The 24,645-nt window shown below is 50.8% G+C and overlaps 1 protein-coding gene and 2 long non-coding RNA genes across 4 annotated transcripts in view; 2 read left to right on the top strand and 1 right to left on the bottom strand.

The window, feature by feature from the left end:
* Window positions 1-466: 466 nt before the first annotated feature.
* Window positions 467-7,685, bottom strand: LOC102157330. Its single transcript, XR_005378043.1, has 6 exons — window positions 7,303-7,685; window positions 6,891-7,133; window positions 6,342-6,457; window positions 5,000-5,601; window positions 4,604-4,694; window positions 467-742 (listed from the first exon to the last, which is right to left on the bottom strand). It is a non-coding gene; the product is annotated as an uncharacterized LOC102157330 (long non-coding RNA).
* A 1,527-nt stretch (window positions 7,686-9,212) lies between these two features.
* On the top strand, window positions 9,213-11,867 carry LOC119865572. Of its 2 annotated transcripts, XR_005377423.1 has the most exons (3): window positions 9,213-10,539; window positions 10,805-11,143; window positions 11,305-11,867. It is a non-coding gene; the product is annotated as an uncharacterized LOC119865572 (long non-coding RNA). The 2 variants fall into 2 exon arrangements; XR_005377422.1 differs by having other exon boundaries at window positions 9,213-11,143.
* Window positions 11,868-18,153: 6,286 nt separating this feature from the next.
* Window positions 18,154-24,645, top strand: part of CTCFL (CCCTC-binding factor like) — a 29,999-nt gene continuing 23,507 nt past the window's right edge. The window contains 4 exon segments of the mRNA XM_038572679.1: window positions 18,154-18,253; window positions 19,951-20,246; window positions 20,248-20,502; window positions 20,953-21,178. Of these exon segments, the coding sequence (XP_038428607.1) occupies window positions 19,962-20,246; window positions 20,248-20,502; window positions 20,953-21,178 (766 nt within the window). The 5' untranslated portion in view covers window positions 18,154-18,253; window positions 19,951-19,961.

Raw genomic sequence — 24,645 nt, 5'->3', positions numbered from 1 at the left:
TCTTTCCTCCTCACCAGCCCCCTCAACCTTTAACTTTCAGATGACAGCTTCAGTTAAGGCCTGGAAAAACACTCTTATCTGCAGCTCCCAGCTGACAGTCTTGTTTTTCACTGAGCAATCAGTTTAATCAAATGAAGTGCTGTACTTAATGCTTTCAAGTCCTTTTGAATAAGATCGGAAGAGATAAACAGGAATCAAGAAGGAAAATAAGGTGATCAATTGGTCCCACAGGCACCTATTGGACCCAAGACAAAAGTCAAGACACTCCTGCTTTTCCCCTGAACTTGCTCAAAGGTGCATCCAGAGGGTCACACAAGTGTAGGTCCAGGATCACCATCCTGATGATCCGCCACTTGGGGCTTCTAACTATTTTTAGAATTGAATGTGACAGGTTAAGAAAAAAGAGGAATCTTGTTGGTTTAAGGATGCCCCACCCAAAGCAGACCCCAGATATAAAACATCACAGTTACATAAGGCAGTGCGTTCTATTCCTACGGGTGCCAGCAACAAGGTGTCGGGTGGGATGTTCCAGGGGGATGCTAAGAAAGAAAGAGGACAGACAGCAAGAGATCCTTGGAAGTCGACGGGTGGTAAAGGCTGGAAAGGAGCACATGAATCATCTCCCCCAGCTCCCCAATGTTCAGATGAGGAAACAGGTCCCGGGTGGATGAGAAGCTTGCCTGAAGACTGAAGCCAGATCTCTGAGGCTCCAAAACCCAAACTCTTCCCAGCAATTCAGTACCTGGAAGCAGAATTTCTATTGATTTCCTTTAATTCCCATCTCAAGTTTTTATGATCATAACATCCTATGACACACACTCTCTTTGCTTTCTCTCATTTATTTGTCCATGGGGTGCCTCTCCCCTCTCCCTCCCTCTCCATAACAGCTTTGTTGGGATGCAATTTATACACCCTGAAATTCATTAAAAGTATACAAGTCGGTGGTTTTTACTATATTCCCAGAATTCTGCAACCATCACCCCAACCACTTTTAGAACATTTCATCCCCCAAGAAGAAAACATTTCCCCAATAGCAGTTGCTTCCCAGTCATCTCCCCCCAGGTCCCTGGCAACCACCAATCCACTTTTCGTCTCTATGGAGACTTTCACCTATTCTGGAGATTTCATGTACATGCAATCCCATAACACATGGTCTTTTGTGATTGGTTTCTTTCCCTCGGCATCATATTTTCCAGGTTCATCCATGTTGTAAAACATTATCAGTACCTCAACTTTTTTATAACCAGATAGTATTCCATCGTGTGGATGTGCCACATTTTGTTTATCCATTCCTCTGCTGGTGGACGCTAGGGTGGCTTCCATTGGGAACTGTTATGGATCATGCCACTGACCATTTCTTTTTATCTTTTAATGATGTTCCATAAACTTACTTAGTAACTGCAGCTGGCCCAGCCTTCTCCTAATCTTGCCTGTCTGGCACTAAGTCATGATGTGACCAGAGACCAAATATCGTTGGGCTGACCCCCTCCCCACTCCGTCCTCCTTAGCAGGCGCTGCGTCTCCTGTCTTAAACTTGACATTATCTCTAAATGGCAACGTGTTTTGTGAAATGTCCCTTGTGACATTTCTGTTTTTCTCTACAGCTCCCTTTCTGTACACTTGCTTAAAGATCTTTTTAAAATTCTGATATGCCAACCCATCCATTTTCATTTCGCAGATCCGTGAGACCCTGTTGACAGGGTTTTGTATGGAACATTTCTGCTTTCGGTCTTCGGATCCCCTCGCTTCCTGAAGCCAATCTTCACAACAGTGGAAGCCAGGAAAATCAAAGACTGTGCAAAAATAATGAAGCTGAATATCGAAGACATGAACATAGCTTATTAGAGACAAAACCTGGTCCTCACCAGGGTCTGTTAGTGTTCAGTTCCCGCGAGCTTTCCAGTAGACCCTGCAGCGATGATTCAACTCACCAGGAACCAATAGAGTGCTGGTACGTGTGAAAGGGAATTAAAATTTCATTTTAAAATCATTCCTTGGGGATCCCTGGGTGGCTCAGCGGTTCAGCGCCTGCCTTTGGCCCAGGGTGCGATCCTGGAGTCCCAGGATCGAGTCCCGCATCAGGCTCCCAGCATGAAGCCTGCTTCTCCTTCTGCCTGTGTCTCTGCCTCTCTCTCTCTCTCTCTCTCTCTGTCTCTCTCTATATATATATATATATATATAAAATGAATAAATAAATTAATAAATAAATAAATAAATAATAAATAAATCTTTAAAAAATAAATAAAATAAAAATAAAATCATTCCTTTTCCAGGAGTGCCTGGGTGGTGCAGTCGGCTAAGCATCCAACTCTTAGTTACAGTTCAGGTCATGATCTCAGAGTCATGGGATCGAGCCCCGTGTCAGGCTCTGTGCACTCAGCTCAGAGTCTGCTTGATTTTCTGTCTCTCCCTCTGCCCTCTCCTTCTGCCTCTACAGCTCTTGCTCTCAATCTCTCTCTCTATCTCTCTCTAAAATAAATAACTCTTTTTAAAAATTCATTTCTTTTCCAATGAAAAATCAATAGGTAAAATGGGACATAATTAACATTGGATACCCCAAACTAAGTGATGGGAAGCATCTATAAAGACGGTGTCATGATACGAACGTTGCCCAGCTCACGTATGTGGAGCGATCGCCCCTAGTGAGCAGTGAGCTAGCAGACCACATCAGCTCTAGACCTCTGCTAGTCATTCTGACAGGCGCTGGGTTAAAGTTTACCTCTTAAGATCTTTTAAGAAAGGCTTTGGTAAGCAAATGAAAAGTGTCAACAAGATTCCTATTGACTGTTGAAACTACTTAAAAGCACAAGCTGTTTCCAAACACATTAAAGCACAGCAGGGATCACATAGGCACTTATCTCTTGGTGGGTATTGTAGCTGGACATAAAATGAGCAATTGATATAGAGCTCACAAAATGAAGTTCTGAGTCATTCTTATCTGTTTACTTAATACTTCCCTAAAGAATTTTATTGTCATGGTTTCCTAGGCCAATTCTTGCTTGGTTTGAAGGTAATAAAATATCTTCTTTTAATTGGAAAATAATTTAAAATTTTACTCATTGAGCCGGGCCTGCTCAGACATTAATCCAAATTACAATGGGACAAACTCTTCCAGTCATGATATAGAGATTTACAAACCACTGAGTTCCGCTGGTAAGGAACATTTTAAATTGGACAGTAATGCAGACAAATATAGGCATTGGGATAATAGAACAAAAAAAAACGAAGCCTAGACACATTAAGTTAGACTCTATCCTTAAAAACCATTTTGCGGTAAATATCAAGAGGCCAGATGAGGTGCTGCTGCAATTTAGAATAAGATTATCATTGGAAAGGAGAGAAAAGAGGTAAGAATCCATGGAATCTCAGTTAATTGGCTTGCAAGCACCCAACTTGGTGATCTGTCATCGTCCCCATTTTGCACGGGAATCTGTGATCCAGTATGGTTAACTCACGTCCCTGAGATTACAACGCCAGTACCTGTAGTGGCCATTAACACAAGGAAAACGATGAATCCTCTAAAGAAGTGGATCCACGCAGAGAAGGTTTGTCACCATGGGGCCCAGAGGTGTCCTGCCCAGACTGCAGTGAGCCTCAGAAAGCTGTGGTCTAGTCTGTGGCACGTGAGCAAGGGCAGTGCTGACGGAAGCCAGTGGAGGTAAGAGGTCTGTGGGCATGTCCCTGAGGGTGGAGGCTGAGCCTGTTCCCCAGATCCTTGGCTCATAATAACCATTTGGAATTTGTCATAAAGTGGACAAAGGAGAGGACAGGTTAAGTCTAGAACAGGAGAAGCAAAGCAAAACACCGGCAGGTGGGAGTCTGTACGGGTGTGGGCAATGCAGCATCCATGGAAGACCACAGGCTTCTCCAGGGTCTGGGTGAAGTGGTCACCTAGCTCAGTGCTTTTCAAGCAGGGTGACATTTGGCAGTGTCTGGAGACATCTTTGGTGGTCACAGCTGGGTGGTGCTGCTGGCTGCACGTGGGCAGAGGTCAGGGATGCTGCTAAGCTGTCTGTAATGCATGGGACGGCCTCCCCCAAGAGAATCCTCCAGCCCAAACATCAGGAATGCCAAGGTTGGAAAGCTCTGCCCTAGACTGTCCACCCCTCCATTCGGTTTTGTTCTCACTGAGCGACCTTCATCTCTAGGACGCTTTGCTTTTGTTGCCGGTGGTGCTACGTAGCTGCTACGATTTCTACAGCCCCAGCTACTCATGTTCCTGATGACAAAGTCCTCCATTCAACAGAGCCCTCGCCATGGTCAACATGCCACTTGCTTTCCGCACGGTGTCTCATTCAACGCAACAGCAAGTCTACGAGGGACATAACATTCTGCTCCCAATGTCTAGATGAGGAAACTGAATCTCAGAAATATGAAGCAGCATATTTCAGGGGACTGCAGCTGGGCTAGGAGTCCACACACCGGCTCCGTGTCTATGCTCATCACCACTGCATCCGGCTGTCTCAACAAAACCTTCTTCCTGGACCCTGTGCGTTAACACCTATTCTCCACTAATCTCCCCCCCCTCCCCCCGCCCTGAGGATGGGATGCACGTGGCTACCTTACAACTACGGAAACTGAGGATCAGAAAGGTCTGGCTCACCCCAAGCCGTTCGCGGAGCTGGGCTTCTGTACCAAGTCTGTCTCTTCACCCTAACAGCTGAGATGAATCGGGCGCCCTGAGGCCTGTCCCCCTAGAAAAGGAGTGTTTATTGTGAATAAAGACCTTGGCATCCTGATCCACACCCTAATAGTTTTTGAGTCTAGATTGTTCCACTATGGAGTCCTAACAATCAAATTTCTGGACATTCAAGGCTACAAGTCAGACCCTGAGCCAGCCCAACAGGTCCAGGGTGACCCCCCTCCCCGGTCCCCATCACCCTGTGCCATCAGTCACCCCAGAACATCCACCCATGACAAAACACAGCAATTAACAAAGCCAAATGTCACCCAAACAACTGCAGGAAAAACACAAACGCCACCTTATAAATATTAGCACCTTATAAATATTTGCAGATAGCAACAGCTATACAGAAAAACTTCCACTCTCAGATTAAAGCCCCATGGTGTCTTCAGGCGTGATGACCTAGAACAGGCGTCAATAGCTGCTGCATCCTTAACGTCTGTACTGACGATTCCGACTCAGAAGCGTTCCATGAAATGAGATGAACATTTTGATGGCGCTAAGAGCACGGACGTCCTTGAAACCGGCTCCTTTCATCAGTTCTGCTAGCTTAACTTCCACGCCTGGCCCGGTTTGAACTCCACTCTCAAGCAGCCAAACCCCGCGCAGCGCTGTCCCGCATGAGCGAAAGAAGCAGAAAGCTAATTGGTTTTTAAGCTGCTGATTCCCTGCATTCATCACTAAGACACAACAACCAGCTCCCGCTGGTGCGAGGGCCCGTGCGTGCCAAGGCAAAGAGTCAGCAGTCTTTTGTCTCCGTCTCTCTGACCACTGCTGGTAATTGGAAAAGCACCTCTAAATTCATCTTCCAAAAACAACGGAAGTTCAGTCGCATTGCTGAAGGGTGCGTAGCCTGTAACTTCCTGGCAGATCGCTGGAGGCAGGCCAGAGACAACTCTTAGGAAGAAAGCAGGACTCTGTAGGGACAGAAGACGTGTAGGTCCACGTTAACTATGGGCTCTGGGAAGCTGCACTTCGGAGAGGGTTCGCTTGCCCGAGCAAAACGCTCACACAGGGATAACGACGGGGAAGAGTGAGCTGGGCCAGTTGGACTGTTGTCGAGGTCAAGAGCATCAAACGTGCCTTGACTCCAGTTCACCGCAGGAACCCGGAGTTAAAAGCACGTTGGTATTTGGACTCTTCCGGTTCATTCGGCCAATGAACCCCGGGTATGGTTCAAGGCTGTGTGGGACAAGGATGATAGGGCCCCTGCTCTCCCAGGGCCATATCCCAAAGGGAAGCCAACCAAAAAGAAGGAGCCAACATCCTGGCCTCCTTCTAGATCAAATGTTCAAGGTCAACGAACCAAAGACTAACATCCTTCCGCTTCAGCCCGCGCTGCTTCAGATAGTCACGGCTAAATAGATCCCCAGCAAGCATCCCATAAAGCGTAGCCCGACGGACGGGAAAGCAGTCGGGGCGCCTCAGGACTGCAGACGCGGACGGCGGCTTGCCTCGCCTCCACTTGGCCAGTCCGGCTATCACCCTCCGCGGGGCGACACTTTGCCGTCCATCATCCCTCAAAGCAGATGGAAATCCGCGAGGATCGCAATTACAATTTTGAAGTCTAAAGCACCTGTCCTGGGCTCTCCAGAGGAGACAAAGCCACGAGACAAGAATTAAAGGGAGGAAAGGACTTTGTAAAATGTAAATTCACCTGTGGGCGGGTTATGTGCGTGCACGGAGGGCAATGGCTGCTACGAGGCTTGTTTGAGGGTGGTGAGAAAAGTTTGCTCTAGGAGAGCGACGAGGCTCGGTAGTTGACACGGTCGTCTAAATTCCATGCAAGACAAGAAAAAATAATAAATAAATAAATAAATAAATAAATAAATAAATAAATTCCATGCAAAAGTCCCTCAAGAAGCTCCGATAGCCTCTCGACGTCAAGTCTACAGGGCCAGCATCGCCAACGCTTCCTCTCAAGTGGGAGAAGCTCACTACGTCTTCGGTTGGCCCTGCTGGAGTGGTGGGGGCTCGGGTGGGTGCCCCCGGGTGCCCCGCGCCCCCCTGATCCCGGCCACTCCTGCCGTGGCAGTGCGGGCTGTGCCTCCCCCCGGGCCTGCACCCTCGGACGAGCTATCCGTGCCCCCCGGGACAGGATCCCACGCATGGTGAGTTGTAGAGCACCAGACAAACGATAATTACTGTCCTTCCAGAGCTCTCATTTGGGAAACACAATGACTTCATGAGTTAATCAAGTGCTTACAAGGGCCACCAACGCGCCAACCAGCCAATTCCTCTTTCTGTGTTTTCTCGTTCTGTGACTGAATATTGAGAAATCGAGAACCCGTGGGAAGATGTCCCAGAGTCGGGGGCACCAGCCGGCTTGGGCCAAGTCAGGTTCCAGATCCCTGTTGCTCGGTGGACAAGAGGACTTAACATCTTCTTTAAATTAGTTGCCACCGTTTAAGAATCAGGAGAATTTACTTCCCCGTCTCCGTCTCGGCTTCTGCAGAAAAATAAGACAAGTGCGCGCCTGCCGCTGGCTGCCGTGGAGCTGGGAGCGCCACCCCCATCCCACTCAGCTGCCGAGAGCCAGTGGCTCGCCCGGTCCCCAAAGGCAGAGGCTTTGCAACCCTCTCCCTACATGTCGACGACTTGATTGACCTACAACGTACCCGCAGTCTCGGGGCACCTGACGTAAGCGGTCGCTGCCGTGGGCCAGCAAGTCGGGTTCTGGGGCGCAGGGACACGAATCCGACAGAGTGGAGCCTCCGTGGGTCTCGGCAACCTGAAGCCTTGGTTCCCATCGCAGGGATCCCGGACCTCAGACCCTAGCCCTTGTGCCGCCCCCGAAGCGGGGCCCGAGGCCGCTCCCGGCATAGACGGGGCCTGGGCCCCGCGGACTTCGTGAGCCGAGAGGCCTTCGGAGCCTGAGCCCCTTGGGATCCAAATCCGTGTCGGCTCCGTGACCCCCGCGGAGCTGCCGGGTTGCGCCCCGGGACCCACGCGGCCTTCGCATGCAGATGAGCATGAGCCAGGCGGGAGCCTCCGTCCGCCAGCGGCCTGTGGAAAAGGCCCGCGCCCTCGCGCAGGAGGCCGGGGGCGCCGGGAGGGAGCAAGGGTCCCCTGGCGCCCCGATGCTCGCGCAGGTCCACACGCGGGATCCGAGCTCACACACGCCCACCACGGGGTGCCTGTGATGGCGACGTCGGGGCGACTGAGGGGCCCCGTCAGCGTGCTGGGCCTGAGAGCGCCGTCGGCCCGAGGACGTAACCGCGGAGGGCGGGTGGGTGAAGGGGCCGCTTCTTGGCAGCGTCCTGTGCAGCTACGATTATTTTCAACACAAAAAAATTTCAAAACAAACCAAAATCCTCGTGGGGGTCTCTGCGTCCAGGCGCCCAGTTGCAGGTTGATTTCACGTCTGGATCATTCTCCCAACCCTGCGGATGCCTGCACAGTGCTCACACGCGTGTGGAGCCCAGCCTGCTCTGTGACTCACGCACACACACATTCACCTCACACACACACACCCACACACCCACACACCACACACACACATTCACCTCACACACCACACACACCAACACACCACATACACACACGTTTACCTCACACATACACCACACACAGCACCATACACCACAGGCACCACACTCACCTCACACACACCACACACACCAATACACCACATACACATGTTTATCTCACACACACACCACACACCACACATACATTCACCTTACACACACCAAACACACCAACACACCACAGACACACATTCACCTCATACATACCACACGCACCCACACCACATACACATTTACCTCACACACGCACCATACATAGCACCATACATCACAGACACACACGTTTACCTCACACACCTCACACACACACCACACATCACAGACACACACATTCACCTCACACACACCTCACACACACCTCACACACAACCTACAACACACCCAACATACGTGCTACATCATACCATACGTACCACACACACACTACATACACCATGCCACACACACCACACACACACACACGCTACACATAGCGCACACAGCACGCTCCAAGGTCTCTGTGTGCACACAGAGCTCCCTGGAGGCTGGAGGAGAGTCCCAGGACCTGGTTTACGGACACAGCCCCGTAAGCCATGTTGGAGCCCTTCCGCGGTGCTGCGGGCCATGCCTCTGCCCCCGTCCTCTCCGTCCTCTTCCTCCCCCGCCCTCTCCTTCCAAACCAACCAACCAACAAAAATCAAAACGAAAACAAGTGAATTCTCCCTTCCTAAGCAGAGCAGGCCGGCTCCAGCGTGGTTGGGGTCTCCCTTCCCCGCCACCGGAAGCTTGGGGGGAGCTCCCCAGTCAGCTCGGCTCCACCCTCAGGAGAAGAACCAGAGGAGCCGCTCCTAAGAGTCGTCACCCTGCGGGTCAGAGGCCCGCGCCTGGCCTCCAGGGCCAGGATCCCCGGTTTTCCTGCCAGCCCCCCACATCCAGAGCCCCGAGTCTGCTTTTCAAACTGCGGCCTCCCTCCCTCCCTCCTCCCCCCCTCCCCCCACAGATCCCAAGCGCAGGCCTGAGGACCCCAGCGTGGAGGGGGCCGGGCGCGCCCCGGGGCAGCACGAGGCCGGCACCCACAGGCACGGAGGACAAGGCCGCGCCTCCTGCGTCCTCGGTCACCCTCGACGTAGAACTTCCTTCCAAATGAACGCCGGCCCTCCCGTGGCCACAGTAACGATTCTGACGTTTAATCTGTAGACAACGAATTTTGGGCACGTGCGATCGGAAGCCAGAGCCTCTGCGGGCAAAGAAAGCCAAACCTGAAGCTACCGTCAGCCGCCCGGATGCCGTTTTACGCTGCGTTATCCCGGCACGTGGCCTTCGGAGTTTCACACACGGAGGATGTGAAGAAACGTCAGACGCCTGTGACGTCCGACAACATAGACAACCCAACGTCAGGGTAAACCGAACGCACCACGCGTCGATTCTGAACGCTCGGCTCCTAGAACCGGGTGAAACTGTTGTGTCACGGGATTGCACAACCGTTCACTCGTATTCATTCATTCGGAAGCCGTCGGCCGAGTGCCTCGCAGGTGGCGGGCATTGATCCCGTCCCCGGGGAGGGAACAAACAGGCCGAAGGTGACACGGAGAGGACCCTTGCCCTAGGGGAGCTGCGTCTAGATACACGTGTTGTTGGCAGACCCCGAGCGCTCCTTGGGGCCGAGGGACCAGCCGCTTTCACACGCAGAGGAAAATTACGCTGACGGAGGGCTGGGGGGGGGGGGGCTTCGGTTTTCATCAGGGAAGTCAGGAAGGCCCCGGAGAAAGGAGGGTTGAGGGGAGATTTGCCGGGGCTGCAAGAACAGCCATCCTACTTTCCACTTCCAGAACATTCCACGGGAAGGGAACATGGAGGCACGGGGGAGGCGATACGTTTCCTTTGCCCTCACAGGGCCTCCAGCAGGGCCTAAGCATGAAGCCGACCTGAGGCAGAGGAACAGGAGGCTCGCGTGCGGCGCAGGTGCCAGCCCCAGAAGGGAGACGGGCCCGGCCCGAGCGTCTCCAGGCCAAGCTGAGCGAAGAGGGAAGCCCCGGAGCAAAGCAGCGATTCACTCAGGGAGACGCCAGGCAGACTGGAGTGATCTTAGCAAGGCCTGTGTGGACGGATTTCTCTTGGCCTCGACGACCCGTCCTTGGTGACAGGAACGCCACTCTCTCCCTGGTCCCTGGAGCCCATCATCCGTGCGGGGCTCTCACCTCCCACTTTCAGGACGATAGGGAGAGGTCAGACTGCTCTTCTGCTCTTCTTCAACTGCCTTCGCCTCAAAAGAATCCGCATGCCAAGGTGGCGTCACTTGGGGTGACACATTCCGCTACCCTTCAGAGTCCCCAGCCTGCCTGGCGGGTGAGGAGCAGCAAGGGGCCCATGTGATGGGAGCAGGGTGCAAGGGATGGTGGTGGCCCGACGTCTGAGAGGAGAAAGCAGGGTGGGCGCACCAGCCCTCGGGGGGCCTGGAGGGTCCTGCGTGGGCCCTGGTGGCGCTCTGAGGGGAGGTGTGATGCCACAGCAGCGGCCTGTGTTGGGGTGCGGGCTGGGGAGGCAGGCAGGGGGCCAGTTCTGGGAATATTCTCACGTAGAGCCAACAGGATCTGCTGATGATTACATGCAGCTGTGAGAGAAAGAGGATGATCCCCTCCGCCCCCCAAGGTGTTTGGCTGGAGCACCTAGAAGAGGATCCCATTAACTGCGGTGGGAAGGCAAGGAAAAACGGGAATGGGTGAAGGGGCTCCAGAGTTCTGCTTTGGACAAGTTAGGTTTGCCCGTCAGGTTTGCCGTGATGGGGATGGAAGGTGGACAGGTGGGCAAAGGAGTCTCCTGTCTGCAGATGCACACTTGGGAGCCATCTTGCACTAGCGGCGCATTGAAAATGTTGGTACCCCCCGAGGCAGAAGACACGGAGAGGAAAAGACCAAGGACTGTGCCCTGGGACCCCGACTCTCGCTAGGAGGTCAGGAGAGCAGCCTGGTAGACCGAGGGGCAGCCCTGAGTGGGGAGAGGCCCGGAGGGGTGGGGTATCCTGGGTACAAGGAGTATTAGCTTCTCCCTGCTTCTGGAACACACTGTCACAAACCGAGTGGCCTAAAGCAACACCCATGTGTTCTCTTACAGCCCTGGACGTCCGAAGTCTAAAATGAGTCAGCAGAGCCATGCTCCTTCTGGAGGCTCCAGAGCAGGATCTGTCTCCTGGCCTCTCCCAGCTTCCCGGGGCGCCGGCATGCCTTAGCTCGCGGCCCCTTCCTCCGTCAAAGCCAGCAGTGCGGCACCCACCCACCTCTCTCTGCTCCCGTCACCACAGGTCCCTTTCTCTGGCTGGGCCCCTCTGGCCTTGTTCTTACAAGGATCCTTGCGGCCACACGGGGCCCACCCAGAGATGAGGGCGATCTCCCCGTCTCAACATCCTTGCCTTCACCACGTCTGCAAAGTCCCCTTCGCCATGTAACCTATTTGCACAAGCGGAGGAAGTGCATGAGAGAAGCGTGACTGAGGCACCTGGGCAGCTCAGTCTATTAGGCGTGTGACTCTTGATTTTGGCTCAGGATCATGAGATCGAGCCCCACGTTGGGTTCTCTGCTGTGCGTGGAGTCTGCCGGAAATTCTCTCTCTCCCTCTCCACCTGCACCTCCCCAATTCATGCATGCACGCTCTGTATCAAAAAAAAAAAAAAAAAAAAAGGAGCAAGCGGCCAACAGTATCAAATGCCCCAAAAGGTCGAGTAAGGTGAGTCCTGGGAACTGAGCATGGATCTGTGAGTTTGGAGTCACCTTTGACCTCGGCAAGAGCAAGAATAGACCAGCTTCTGCGGAAAAGCAGGACATTCCCAAACCGTCCTCAGCACTGGACAACGTCGAGCATCATCCTTCTCAAGTTCTCGGCGTATCCTCTGGTTAGCATATAATTAGACGTGATCTAACTATGCCACCGAATACCGTTCCCTAACGCTAACCCCATTTGAGAAATACAAAAATGTAAAATAATACCTCTTGACCTGTCCTATACCAGAAGATCAAGGGATGCCATTTTTTTTAAAGGATGATTTAATTTTGGAGCCGGCAAAAGAAATCTAGAAAGCGAAATTCAGAAGATTTGTAGGATTTCAGTGATGCTAAATAATTCTATTCTAAGAAACAATTGCTATATACCTGACTGCAAATAATCATAAAATAGTTAACATTTACTCTGCACCTACTATATCCCAGGCAATGTGTTATTTTTAGGCACTTGACATGGATTGTTGCATTTATTCTTCACAATAATAACATTAGGGAGGTACTATTACTAGGTTCAAATTACAGATGAGAAAAGAAAAACACACAGAGGGTGAGTGGCCCGCTGACGGCCACACAGCTGGGAAGGTGAAATCATTTTTCTGACCTGGCATGCTGTCTCCTGCGGCCAAATGGCAGCTGCAAGCTCGGGAAGTAGGGACAAATGGAATACAGTCCATAAACCACCAGGATTTATCGTAGACACTTGATCCTCCAAGATTTTTTTCCCAACAACATAAAGATAGATCACCTTTCCTGTTGCACTAGCTATATGTACTACCGAAAGAAATTACATAGAGCAATAAAAATCCTCCAGATTGGCTCCTTTGGCTCTCCAGCCCCCAAATGAACCACCATCAATAGGTTGGAGTACACAGACCCAGATTTCTCCCCCCAGATGCTTGTTTCTGGACTCCATTTAACCAGATGAACTGTAATAAAGCTTTTATTTATGATCTATTTATTTTCCAAACGCTTCTTCTTGTATAAGCAGGACAACGAAGAGATTATAGTGATAAAATTCTCGAAAGTTCCAGAACACCTGGTCCACTTTTGCACAATAGTCAAATTCCCATGTGTGGACCCTGCCTCTTCCCTTCTCATAAACATTCCAGATGATTTTAAGAATATCCCCCTGTGCCTCCTATGTCCCCATATGCCTCACCCCTGTGGCCAAGTCCATGAGCAATTCTGAATTGTTCATTCAATACACTCTGTGTTCATACCAAAGTTCAAAGTATAATGATCTGTATAAAAAAAAAAAATTGTTTGCCTAACAGACTAACTAGGCGTGTTTGAAAATGGACACTCCTTTGCAACCCATCGGTTGAAATCAGTGACAGCAATCATGCCTTAAGCAAAAAGAGCTGGCCTGTTTACATACTTTTTTGGAACAAGTTATCTTTATGACACTTGGGGAAGTCCAATTAATCATTAAGAGTGGATTAAATCTCGGTTTCTTTGCCGGTTGCTATCGTGCCCCGGAGCAATATAAATAAATAAATACAGAACAACCAGCCATGCAGAAGAAAAACCCGCTGCCTCCTCTCTGATCCTAACATTGGACAAAGTAGTGTTTAACTTTCGGCTCCGTTCCTTGGGATTGAGCTGATTACGGCAGCCCGGGTACTTGGGGCAGTACCACGAGGCCTTAGTACTACCCCGGTACCATAGAACGCTACCTAGTCTATGTTCCACTCTCTCTAACCCCAAGCAGGCCCAGTCTGTTTTGGGAAAGGCCACATCCAGTGCCCAAGCTGGAAATCCTGGGCACTGGATTACTTTTATTTTTTTTTATAATAAATTTAATTTTATTGGTGTTCAATTTGCCAACATACAGAATAACACCCAGTGCTCATCCCATCTTTAGAAAGGCCCTCTGAGCAACCTATTTTCCGACAGGGGAGACAATTGAGTTTGTTATAAATACGTACAGCATGAACAAACAATTTTTGTGTGAGTTAAAAAAGTTTCCGGAAGGTTTCTTGAAATGAAGAGGTCAAAGATACCGTTTGGGTAAATATCACTGTCGAGCAGCAGAGGAAAACACCATGACATTTACTTAAGACTCTAGGATATAAAAATCAACTTCACCCTTCCTGAATGCTACAGAGGCACTGAAAAAGAATAGTTAAAGGGCGCCTGGGTGGCTCACTCTGTTAAGCATCTGACTCTTGATTGCGGCTCAGGTCACGATCTCAGGGTCGTGAGATCGAGCTCTGCATCGGGCTCTGAGCTGAGCGTGGAGCCTGCTTAAGGTTCTCTCTCTCTTCCTCTCCCTCTGCCCTTTCCCATTTTCTTCTCTCTCTCTCTCTCACTAAAAAAATTAAAAATGAAAAAGAAAATAGTTAAGGGCTATGGACTCCGACATCCAGTGAGGCCACAAAGAGCTGTCAAGGCCCCTCTCTGTCCGAGGCACTTGGGTACAACGGCCAGCAAAACAAAGACCTCCTGTCTTTGAACATCATAGGTAGATAGGTAGACAGACAGATGGAAGACAGATCGATCAACCCTCATGTGGCAATAAATACACAGACGAAAGGAGCCAATTACACAGTATTCAAGGTAGAGATGCCCTGAATCACAGTTCCCATCACTTGAGCAAGTTTCTTAGCTCTTCTGTTTCTTTCTGTGAACAGGGGATTATGACACTGCCCCCTCCCGAGGCTCTCTGGACGCTGCGAGAGAGAACTCACACCAAGCGCTTAGCATGCTCAGCTCGCACCCGCTTCCTGATGCAGACTTGCTGACAATTCTGGCCTTCTCGCACCATTTCACTATTGAACTCTTTTCCCACTTGGGAGCTTCAAACACTGATGTGCTTACCACGTGCCTTGGAATGATTCTGCACTCAAGTTAGGGGGTCAGGGTACTATGAAGTGCTAAGGCTCGTGACACTTCACTCTGGAAGCACTGAGTAGTCAGGATTTTTGAAAAGATGGCAGTAGCACCTGCTGGCCTACCTCGTTCCCTGCTGCCCTGCAAAACCCTCACCTATCTTTAATTTTCAAACTAGTTTTATATTGGCCATGTATCTATCGTAGTTTAAATCTATTCCATTTCTTTTTTTTTAAGATTTTATTTATTTATTCATGAAGACACAGAGAGAGAGAGGCAGAGACACAGGCAAAGGGAGAAGCAGGCTCCCTGCAGGGAGCCCGATGCAGGACTCGATCCCAGGACCCCGGGATCACACACTGAGCCAAAGCCAGATGCTCAACCAATGAGCCACCCAGGTGTTCCTAAATCCATCACATTTCTGAGTGGTATTATAGATCCTATCTGTCCCACACAAAACCTATGCCTACGTGGTCAAAACCATGCCCCGGAGCCCCAAGGGAAGGCTGGTAGCCAAGTGGGCTGAGTAGAAGGTACTAGAACATGTTTTCGGCAGCCAAGCACTAGAATGGCCTTCCAGTCATTCCCTTTTGTGTGGTATGCACCATCCATATACTTGGCCAGGGCCCTTCTCTACTTTGAGCCACTTTGATCAAAAGCTGGTGACATGGAAGCACCAAGGAACACCACACTGCCTTAAACGCTAAAATGACGATGCTAGAGGGTTGTGAGCACCTTAAGGAACCTGCTGGGCAGGCAGCACTGCTGAAACGAAGCCCTGACTTTCCAGATTCTTCCAGAAACTGTCAGACATGCCAGCTGCCTTGGGATCGAGGCCAGCCTACATGAGGGCTCCAAATACTGCCACTCACCCAGATCTTTTAAAGCCATTCACAGGGACGCCGGGGTGGCTCAGCGGTTAAGCATTAAGCTTTCGGCCCAGAGAGTGATCCTGGAGTCCCAGGATCGAGTCCCGCATCGGCTCCCAGCATGGAGCCTTCTTCTCCCTCTGCCTGTGTCCCTGCCTCTCTCTGTGTGTGTCTCTCATGAATAAATAAATAAAATCTTAAAAAAAAAAAAAAAAAGCCATCCACAGGCACAACTAGGCTGGCAGCCTGGCCCGGGAATGCTGCTGCCACGTGGGCCGCCTCACAGCCCTGAGAATGGGTTTTTTTCATGATCCACTCATAATTGTTCTCCTTTCCCCAGTCAGTGGGGCTGCCTGGACACTCTCGAGGGAAGATGACCTTCTGGGGTGTCCCCACCAGCCCCACCTGCTCAAACAAGGCCCCTCAGGGGCTCCAAAGGGACACATCTTTCACGGGCAGGCCCCCTAGTGGGTCCCGAGATGGCTGCCTCTCAAAATCACTCCCAGGAACATCTGCCAAGAGTAAGCAAAACAATCGTTAGTGCAACCTCCCACCTCAGGAGCAAAGTTTAGGAAATCTGCTTTTCCTCCTGCCAGTCTCCTTCATCCATGTCCCTCTCCCCCAACCCCTCATTCCGGGCACCTCCCCTCTCACATCCCCCTCTCTCCCCTTAAGCCCCTACCTTTCCCCTCATAGTGCACCTCGGTTCCCCTCTCCAGCCTCTCCCGTTGGCCTTACATCACCTTTAACACATTTGTTTTTAATCGGTAGTTCAAATTTCTAATCACAAATTTATAACATAAATAGCAGCAGAACTTTCCAGCTGCATGCGTGTTGGAGCAATAAATGCAAAATTACCAGAGAAGGCACTAAATAGGTGGTGATTGTTCAAGCAGAAAAACTCATTTAAATGATTTAAAAGAAGTTATTAGAACACACTATTTTCCCAGTGACCTTCAAATAGTTATCTTCTCCATATAGTACACAGATTGTAATAGAAACCCCAGACACAGATCCAACCATCTAGCTAACAAATGCATTACTGCGGGTACATGAGGCTCTTTTAAAAAGTGAATTTAGTTCTTTGTATCATTGAAAATGGAAAAAAAAAAAAAAAAAAAGGCATCCACACTCTGCACAAGGATGTGAATCCAGAGAGCTATACGAAGCAAACGTGAGGGAGAGAAGGCCTGGCAGGTGGAAAGCACTTTTGTGGACAGAGAATTCTCTGGCGGTGGACCCAAAGAGAAACCCATCCCGAGCTGCTGGAAAACATGCTCAGACCAAACAAAAGCCAGCTCTCCATCAACCTATGGGAAACCCCATCACAGCTTCCTCCTCACACTCTGCTTTCTCCTCAGTTGTCTGGAGGGGTTCCTCCCCTCCCCCCCATCATCCAAACAAATCTATTCACAATCATCAAACAAGAAAATTCTATTAAAATTACATCGCAATTTTGGGGGAAAAAAAGTAAAAACAGAATAGAGCGATTGCCTGGGATGTTGTAAAACTGTACCTTAACAAAAAAAAAAAAAAAAAAAAATCAGTGACCTGCAAATGATTTGAATCCCCTCTTAGCTCTCTGAACTTGTATTTTATGTTGCATCTAGCTGGAAACACCAACCCAACTCCTCCCGGAGACCATCAAAATTATTAGTTTCCATGAAAAAGCATGCACAGAGGTGCAACCGGCACAAGAGGCAGGGCCTGTGACCAGTCCCGCGGCGTGCCCCCCAACCCCTTTCTCCCACCCAGCTGCGGATGTTTGGGGAAGTGCGTTGCAAGGGTGCTATTCTGTATGTTGGCAAATTGAACACCAATAAAAAAATAAATTTATTATTTAAAAAAAAAATAAAGACATCCAAATACTAAAAAAAAAAATAAAGCTCTGGGAAAGACCAAAGCTGGACTGCAGCCCCCCCCCACGCCCCACCCTCCTTGCCCTCCGCGCCCTGCTCCTCCCCTGCTCCGCTCAGCCCTGCGCCCTTTCCGCCTCCCCACTTCTCCTCTCCACTCCCACCCCCACCCGTGTCCTGGGCTCCCTGCCATTCTCACGCCCACCGGCCTCTCCAGGGCTCCCTCCTCTCCACCCCCCTGCCCCTCCACCCCCCCCCCCCGCCCCTCCACCCCTCCACCCTTCAAACTCCTTTGGCACTTCCCCCACCTTGTCTGCCCTCGCACGTGCCCCCTCTGCTCCCCCCTCCTCCATCTGCCCCCAGGGTCTCTAAGCGCCCCCTGCAGGTCCCCTCCGCAGGCATCCCCCTCCATCTCAGCGCCCCCTGCCGGTGCCCCTACACTCCCTCCACATCCATCCCCTAGGTCCCTGTGCACCCCGCAGGGCCCCCCCATTTCCCCTCCATAGCCATCCTCCTCAGGTCTCAGCTCCCCCATCGCCCATTACCCCCTCTCCCGGGCTCCGCCCCTTGCACGTGGACCCCCGGCTCTCCCACCCCGCGCCTGCGCACTGCTGCGCTTAACCCTCGCACCCAGGCGGCTCGCGGGCGACAGGCAGCGGCGGGCAGCACGCGGCGCGAGGCGGAGGCCACCAAGACCGGGTGGGCTGGGCGCCCAGGCCACGCCTCCCGGGTGAGGGGCCGCCCCAGGGACTAGACTCCAGCCCCCTGCAGAACTCAGGCTGCTCCCCGTGGGCGTGGGCGGGCGGCTGGGGCGGGTGGGAGAGGCCCGGGCTTGGTGTGGAGGGACGGGCCGGGGAGGGACCGGGAGTGGGGGGGCCCCGGGCTCTGAGGGTGCGCCATCCGGGTTGCAAGGCTGCTCAGCCAAGTTTCTGTGAGCTGGATGCCGTGGGCCCAAGGCCGCTGGCGCAGAGGGTGCGCAATCTAGAGTTAGGTAATGGTGGGAAGCTTGCAGAGGCCCTACCATGCTAGTCCTACCCTACTGCATGTGCTGCAAGCCCACTCAGGCCCAAGCTTTTTAGGCCTGGCAGTGTGCACCGGCCCAGACCCCGCTGGGGCGCCCCCTTGCTAGTCCTACTCCTGGTGCATTTGCTAAAAACCCCCTCAGGCCCCAGCTTTGCAGGCCTGGCCATGTGCACTGGCCCAGACCCTGCCGGGGCGCCCCCTTGCTAGTCCTAGTGCATTTGCTGAAAACCCTCCTAGGCCTCAGCTTTTTAGGCCTGGCCATGTGTACTGGCCCAGACCCTGCAGGGGCGCCCCCTTGCTAGTCCTAGTGCATTTGCTGAAAACCCTCCTAGGCCTCAGCTTTTTAGGCCTGGCCATGTGCACTGGCCCAGATCCTGCAGGGGCGCCCCCTTGCTAGTCCTAGTGCATTTGCTGAAAACCCCCTCAGGCCCCAGCTTTTCAGGCCTGGCAGTGTGCACTGGCCCAGACCCTGCTGGGGCGCCCCCTTGCTAGTCCTAGTCCTGGTGCATTTGCTGAAAATCCCCTCAGACCCCAGCTTTTTAGGCCTGGCCATGTGCACTGGCCCAGACCCTGCAGGGGCTCCCCCTTTCTAGTCCTAGTCATGGTGCATTTGCTGAAAACCCTCCTAGGCCCCAGCTTTTTAGGCCTGGCCATGTGCACTGGCCCAGATCCTGCAGGGGCGCCTCCTTGCTAGTCCTAGTGCATTTGCTGCAAGCCCACTCAGGCCCCAGCTTTTTAGGCCTGGCCATGTGCACTGGCCCAGACCCTGCAGGGGCGCCCCCTTGCTAGTCGTAGTGCCTTTGCTGCAAGCCCACTCAGGCCCCAGCTTTTCGGGTCTGGCAGTGTGCACTGGCCCAGACCCTGCTGGGGCGCCCCCTTGCTAGTCCTAGTCCTGGTGCATTTGCTGAAAACCCCCTCAGGCCCGAGCTTTTTAGGCCTGACAGTGTGCACTGGCCCAGACCCTGCTGGGGCGCCCCCTTGCTAGTCCTAGTCCTGATGCATTTGTTGAAAACCCCCTTAGGCCCCAGCTTTTTAGGCCTGGCCACGTGCACTGGCCCAGATTCTGCAGAGGCGCCCCCTTGCTAGTCCTAGTGCATTTGATGCAAGCCCACTCAGGCCCCAGCTTTTCAGGCCTGGCAGTGTGCACTGGCCCAGACCCTGCTGGGGCCCCACCTTGCTAAGCCTAGAATGTCTATTTCCCAGAAGCCTACTCAGGCCCAAACCTATTATTTCTAGAATCTTCTGGACTAACTCCTGCTTTTGCCTAAACTCTGCTTAGCCCCAGTCCCTCCTATGCCTAGGTCAAATCAACTTAGTCCTGACTCCTAGGAGGCCAGCACCTTGTCATGCCTTAACCAAATCGCACTGTGCCCTACCAAGACTGCTCTCTTCTCTCTCAAACAGGCCACGTCACAATGGCGGGGACTGAGATTTCTGTCCTTCCTGAGCAGTTTACCCAAATCAAAGAACTGGAGCTGATACCAGAAAAAATCCTGTTAGAGGAGGAAGAAGGTGGAGTGTGCAGGGGGAGGGAGCACCTGAGCCCCAGAGATGGGGCCGTGGAAGCCCAGCGCCCCTACAGGCCCCTCCAGGCCAAGGTGCTGGAGGCCGAGCAGGAGCTGCCGGTCACCACGGAGGAGAGCGAGAAGCACATTCTGACCCTGCAGACGGTGCACTTCTCCGAAGATGTGGAGCAGCAAGGACATCAGCTGGCTGACCCCGCAGCACCAGGAAGGGGTACAGGTGATGGTGCAGCAGGCCAGCAGTGGGCTGCAGTCTCTGCTGTGGCTGGGCGAGGGCTCCCAGCAGTGCATGGCCTTTAGCATCCAGGAGGAGGTGTACTCCCTGCAGGAGGTAGAGGTGATGAAGCTGCACCTTCTGGAGGGCAGTGTGGCCGTGGCCAGTGAAGAGAGTAAGCTTGTGGTGAACCCGGCTGAAAGCACCGGATTGGTCAAGGTATGGTGGGTTTTAATAAACAGACCCTTTCCATGGAGAAAAAAAGCTCAGACTGCTTTTGGTTTTTAGTTGCCCTTTATGTGATATTAGGTATGAACAAGTGGTTTAGAAATGGCCTTTGAAATAAAAGTAAGTAAAGGGTAAACAGTAAAGAGTAAAGAGACTGCCATAGGAAAATCTTGGGAGACCTCATGTTCTTTTCCAAGAGTCTAAAAAGTTATGCCAGTCAGAAGGCTGCAAGATGCATTGCGTTTTTAAAAGAACAGTGTTGGTTTCGTTCTCAAAACCCTGGCTACTTAATAATTATGGTGTTTGGGTGCAAGAGATGATCTTCTGTGCTTCCTTCATTCTTGTCTTTCTTTATGTATTCCATGGTTTCATCAAGGCAGAGTCTCGTCGATTGTCATTAATAGTAGAGGATTTGTCTGAATACTCACTTTTATCCATTAGCTCGAGAAAGGTCAGGAGGAGGACCAGCACCCAGCCGAAGGAAGATTCGATGCACAAGCAGGAGAGCAGCTCTTTTTTGTGGAGGCAAAGCCGGGAGATGAAAGAAGAGACGAAATCGTTCTGACCATTTCAAACTTAAACGTGGAAGAAGAAGAAGAAAAACCAGCATCCGGTCAAGGACATGTTGAAAAAGCCAATTCTACAAAAGTCCAAAAAAAGGCGAAGGGTAGGCCAGTTCGTTTAGCGTTAGGCAACCATGGGTATGAGGGGGCTGCTGTTTCCCTTTAGAGGAACGAGATGGTGGTTGAAATTTTATGTGGTTGACTTTTAGTTGCTTTCAAAATGCCAGAAAATGGGAGAAATTTTAAAGTAGTGTCCTGTGTTGTGAGTCAAATCTGAAAGAGTTTGTGTCTCGGATACAAGGGGTTTTAAAACAGAGGAAAAACATTCTTGCAAAGTGCTGTGTAGGAACGTAGAAGGTGGACCCCTGACCTGCCTCTGGTTTGCAGCCCCTTGGGGTGGAGGGATGGTGCGAGGCTGATGGAGGCCAGAGCGAGGCCTCGGGGCCAGGAGAAGGAGTGAAGTCCAGAAGGCAAGCAGAGGCATCTTCCAGGGAGGCGATGCTTAGGTGAAGCCAGGGAAGAGGACTCAGAAGCCATTAAGCCTGGGGATCACCATTCCAGGCAGCAGGAAGTGGCCTGTGGGGGCAGCCCCGGCAGTGTGTGGCTTCCGGCAGTGTGTGGCTTCTCAGAGAGGGTGGGCAGCTCTCCGGCATCAGGAGAGCCCCGAGCATGGGTGCTCAAAGAGGGAGATGAGGCCAGGTTTGGAAGGACGGTGAAGCTCAATTAAAGTCATATTAAAATTGAGATTGCATCGCAGCAGGCTACGGGGTGAAGGTGACCCTCAAAAATCACTTGTTTAGCTTCTTAGAAAATCCTAGTTTCAACCCCCACCCCCACCCCCACCCAGATCTCCGTTTCCAGCTCATTGGTACAAAGTCCCAGCCTGGCAACACCCAGCTGTTTCCTCCCAGCAACAGGTAGCTGGGGCTGGAAGGTGACTCAGTTTCGAAAGTCACACTACCACTGACTGCTCTTACATGTGGTTCGAGTCATTAATTTAGGTTTATGGTGTCTGGCTTCAGGTGGCTGAGTTTGCAGTCTTTGCTCTAATATATATGCGTATATATGATGCTTCTCATATATTTAAATCGAGAGAACATACCCCCCAAACTCCCAGTTCCTAGTTCATTTTATTTTTAATCTATTCACAGTTTTGTGCAACCATCCCCATTAATTCCAGGCTCCTTTCATCCCCCAAAGAAAAGTGTACCCATGGGGCGTCTGGAGGGCTCATCTGAGTCGCCCTCAGTTGCTGGTGAAGCATCTGCCTTCGGCTCAGGTCATGATCTCGGGGTCCTGGGATCAAACCCTGAGTAGGGCTTCCTGCTCAGTGGAGAGCCTGCTTCTTCCTCTCCCTCTGCTGCACCGCCTGCTTGTGCTCATTCTCTCTCTCTCTCTCTCTCAAATAAATAAGTAAAATCTAAAAAAAAAAAAAGAGAGAGAAAGAGAAGTGTACCCACGTAACAGTCGTTTCTGGACGCTTCATCTAAATGGACTCGTACACATAAAATGTGGCCTTCACATTTCTTCACTTAGCATTTATCAGAGCTTCATGCCTTCATCCCTGAGTGGTCAGTCGTCATGTGGATATAGCAGGTTTTGTTTATGCTCCGAGCCATCCATCACCATTTGGGCTGTTTCTACATTTTACTCAGTGTGAGTAATGCTGCTGTGAGCCTTCACGTACAAGTTTTTGTTTGCACACTTCTTTTCTCTTCTTTTGAGTGTGTGCCTAGGAATGGAATGGAACTGCTGAGTCATGTGGTCAATCTATATTTGACTTTTTGAAGAACTCACGGTTTCCCCCAGCAGCTGCACCAACTTAAACTCCCACCAGCAATGTGGGAAGGTTCTTCCAGTGTCCCCAAGCCCTTACAGCACTTATTTCCCATTAAAAAAATATTAGAGCCATCCCGGTGGCTATAAAGAGCTATCCCATTGCGATTTTGATTTGCATTTTTCCATGATGCTAATAATGATGTAGGAAGGTGGTGAAAAATTAACTGCAGGATGGTATATTTTCATGTGCTTATTGGCCGTTTGTAAGTCTTTGGAGAAAGGTCTGTTGAAATCCTTTGCCTGTTTTTTTTTTTTTTTTTTTTTTAATGGGTACCTGTATTCATTTCCTGGCACCGCCCCCAACAAAATGCCACAAACTGGGTGGCTTAGACAACAGGAATATGTTCTTTCACAGTCCTGAAGGTTGGAAGTCTGAGATCCTGGTGTTGGAAGGCTCTAGGAAGAATTCTGGGCTTTTTCTTAGCTTCAGGCCTTGTCACAGTCATGGCATTTTTGGCTTACAGATGTATTTCTGGTCTCTGTCTCTGTTGTCACATAAAATTCTCCCTCCCTGTGTGTCTCTACCTGTGTTTCTTCTCCTCTTCTTCTGAGGGCACCAGTCATACCCACCCTCATGCAATATGATCATCTAAACTTCATGACATCTGCAAAGACCCTATTTGCAAGTAAGGTCCCAATTACAGATACTTACCCTTAGGATTTCAGTGTATCTTTTTGGGGATCACAATTCAACCCATAAACCTTCCATTTCAAGTTTGTTGGGTGTGGCATTGTGAAGACTGCTGGAATTTGTGAAGCGGTTTTTTTACTCTATTGAGATGATGGTGCTTTTCCTCCCCTTCCTTTGGCTAATAGGGTGTGTTGCACTGATTGGTTGTCGTATGTTGAACCACCCTCCCATTCCTGGGATAAGTTCTATTTGGTCTCAGTGCACAATCTTTTTAATAAGCTCCTGAGTTTGGTTTGCTAATATTCTACTGGAGATTTTTCCATCTATAAGGAATCTTGAAAAAAAAAAGGCAAAAAATAATATATATATAAGGGATGTTGCTTCATAGTTTTCCTTTGGTGTCTTTGGCTTTAGTATCTGAGTAATACCGGCCAATTAGGCCAGAATTAGGAAGTGTCCTACTTTTTCTGTGTGAACTTTGAAAAGAATCGATGTTAATTCTTTTTTTTTAAATAAATTTATTTTTTATTGGAGTTCAATTTACCAACATACAGAATAACACTCAGTGCTCATCCCGTCAAGTGCGCCCCTCAGTGCCCGTCACCTATTCACCCCCATCCCCCGCCCTCCTCCCCTTCCACCACCCCTAGTTCGTTTCCCAGAGTTAGGAGTCTTTATGTTCTGTCTCCCTTTCTGATATTTCCCACACATTTCTTCTCCCTTCCCTTATATTCCCTTTCACTATTATTTATATTCCCCAAATGAATGAGAACATACACTGTTTGTCCTTCTCCGATTGACTTACTTCACTCAGCATAATACCCTCCAGTTCCATCCACTTTGAAGCAAATGGTGGGTATTTGTCGTTTCTAATGGCTGAGGAATATTCCATTGTATACATAGACCACATCTTCTTTATCCATCATCTTTCGATGGACACCGAGGCTCCTTCCAGTTTGGCTATTGTGGACATTGCCTCTATAATCATCAGGGTGCAGGTGTCCCGGCGTTTCACTGCATCTGTATCTTTGGGGTAAATCCCCAACAGTGCAATTGCTGGGTCATAGGGCAGCTCTATTTTTAACTCTTTGAGGAACCTCC

The sequence above is a fragment of the Canis lupus genome, chromosome 24 (assembly GCF_011100685.1).
Source record: "Canis lupus familiaris isolate Mischka breed German Shepherd chromosome 24, alternate assembly UU_Cfam_GSD_1.0, whole genome shotgun sequence".
Classification (NCBI taxonomy): Eukaryota; Metazoa; Chordata; class Mammalia; order Carnivora; family Canidae; genus Canis; species Canis lupus.
Note: the sequence above shows the minus strand (reverse complement) of the source record. Positions and strands in the feature narration are given on the sequence as shown.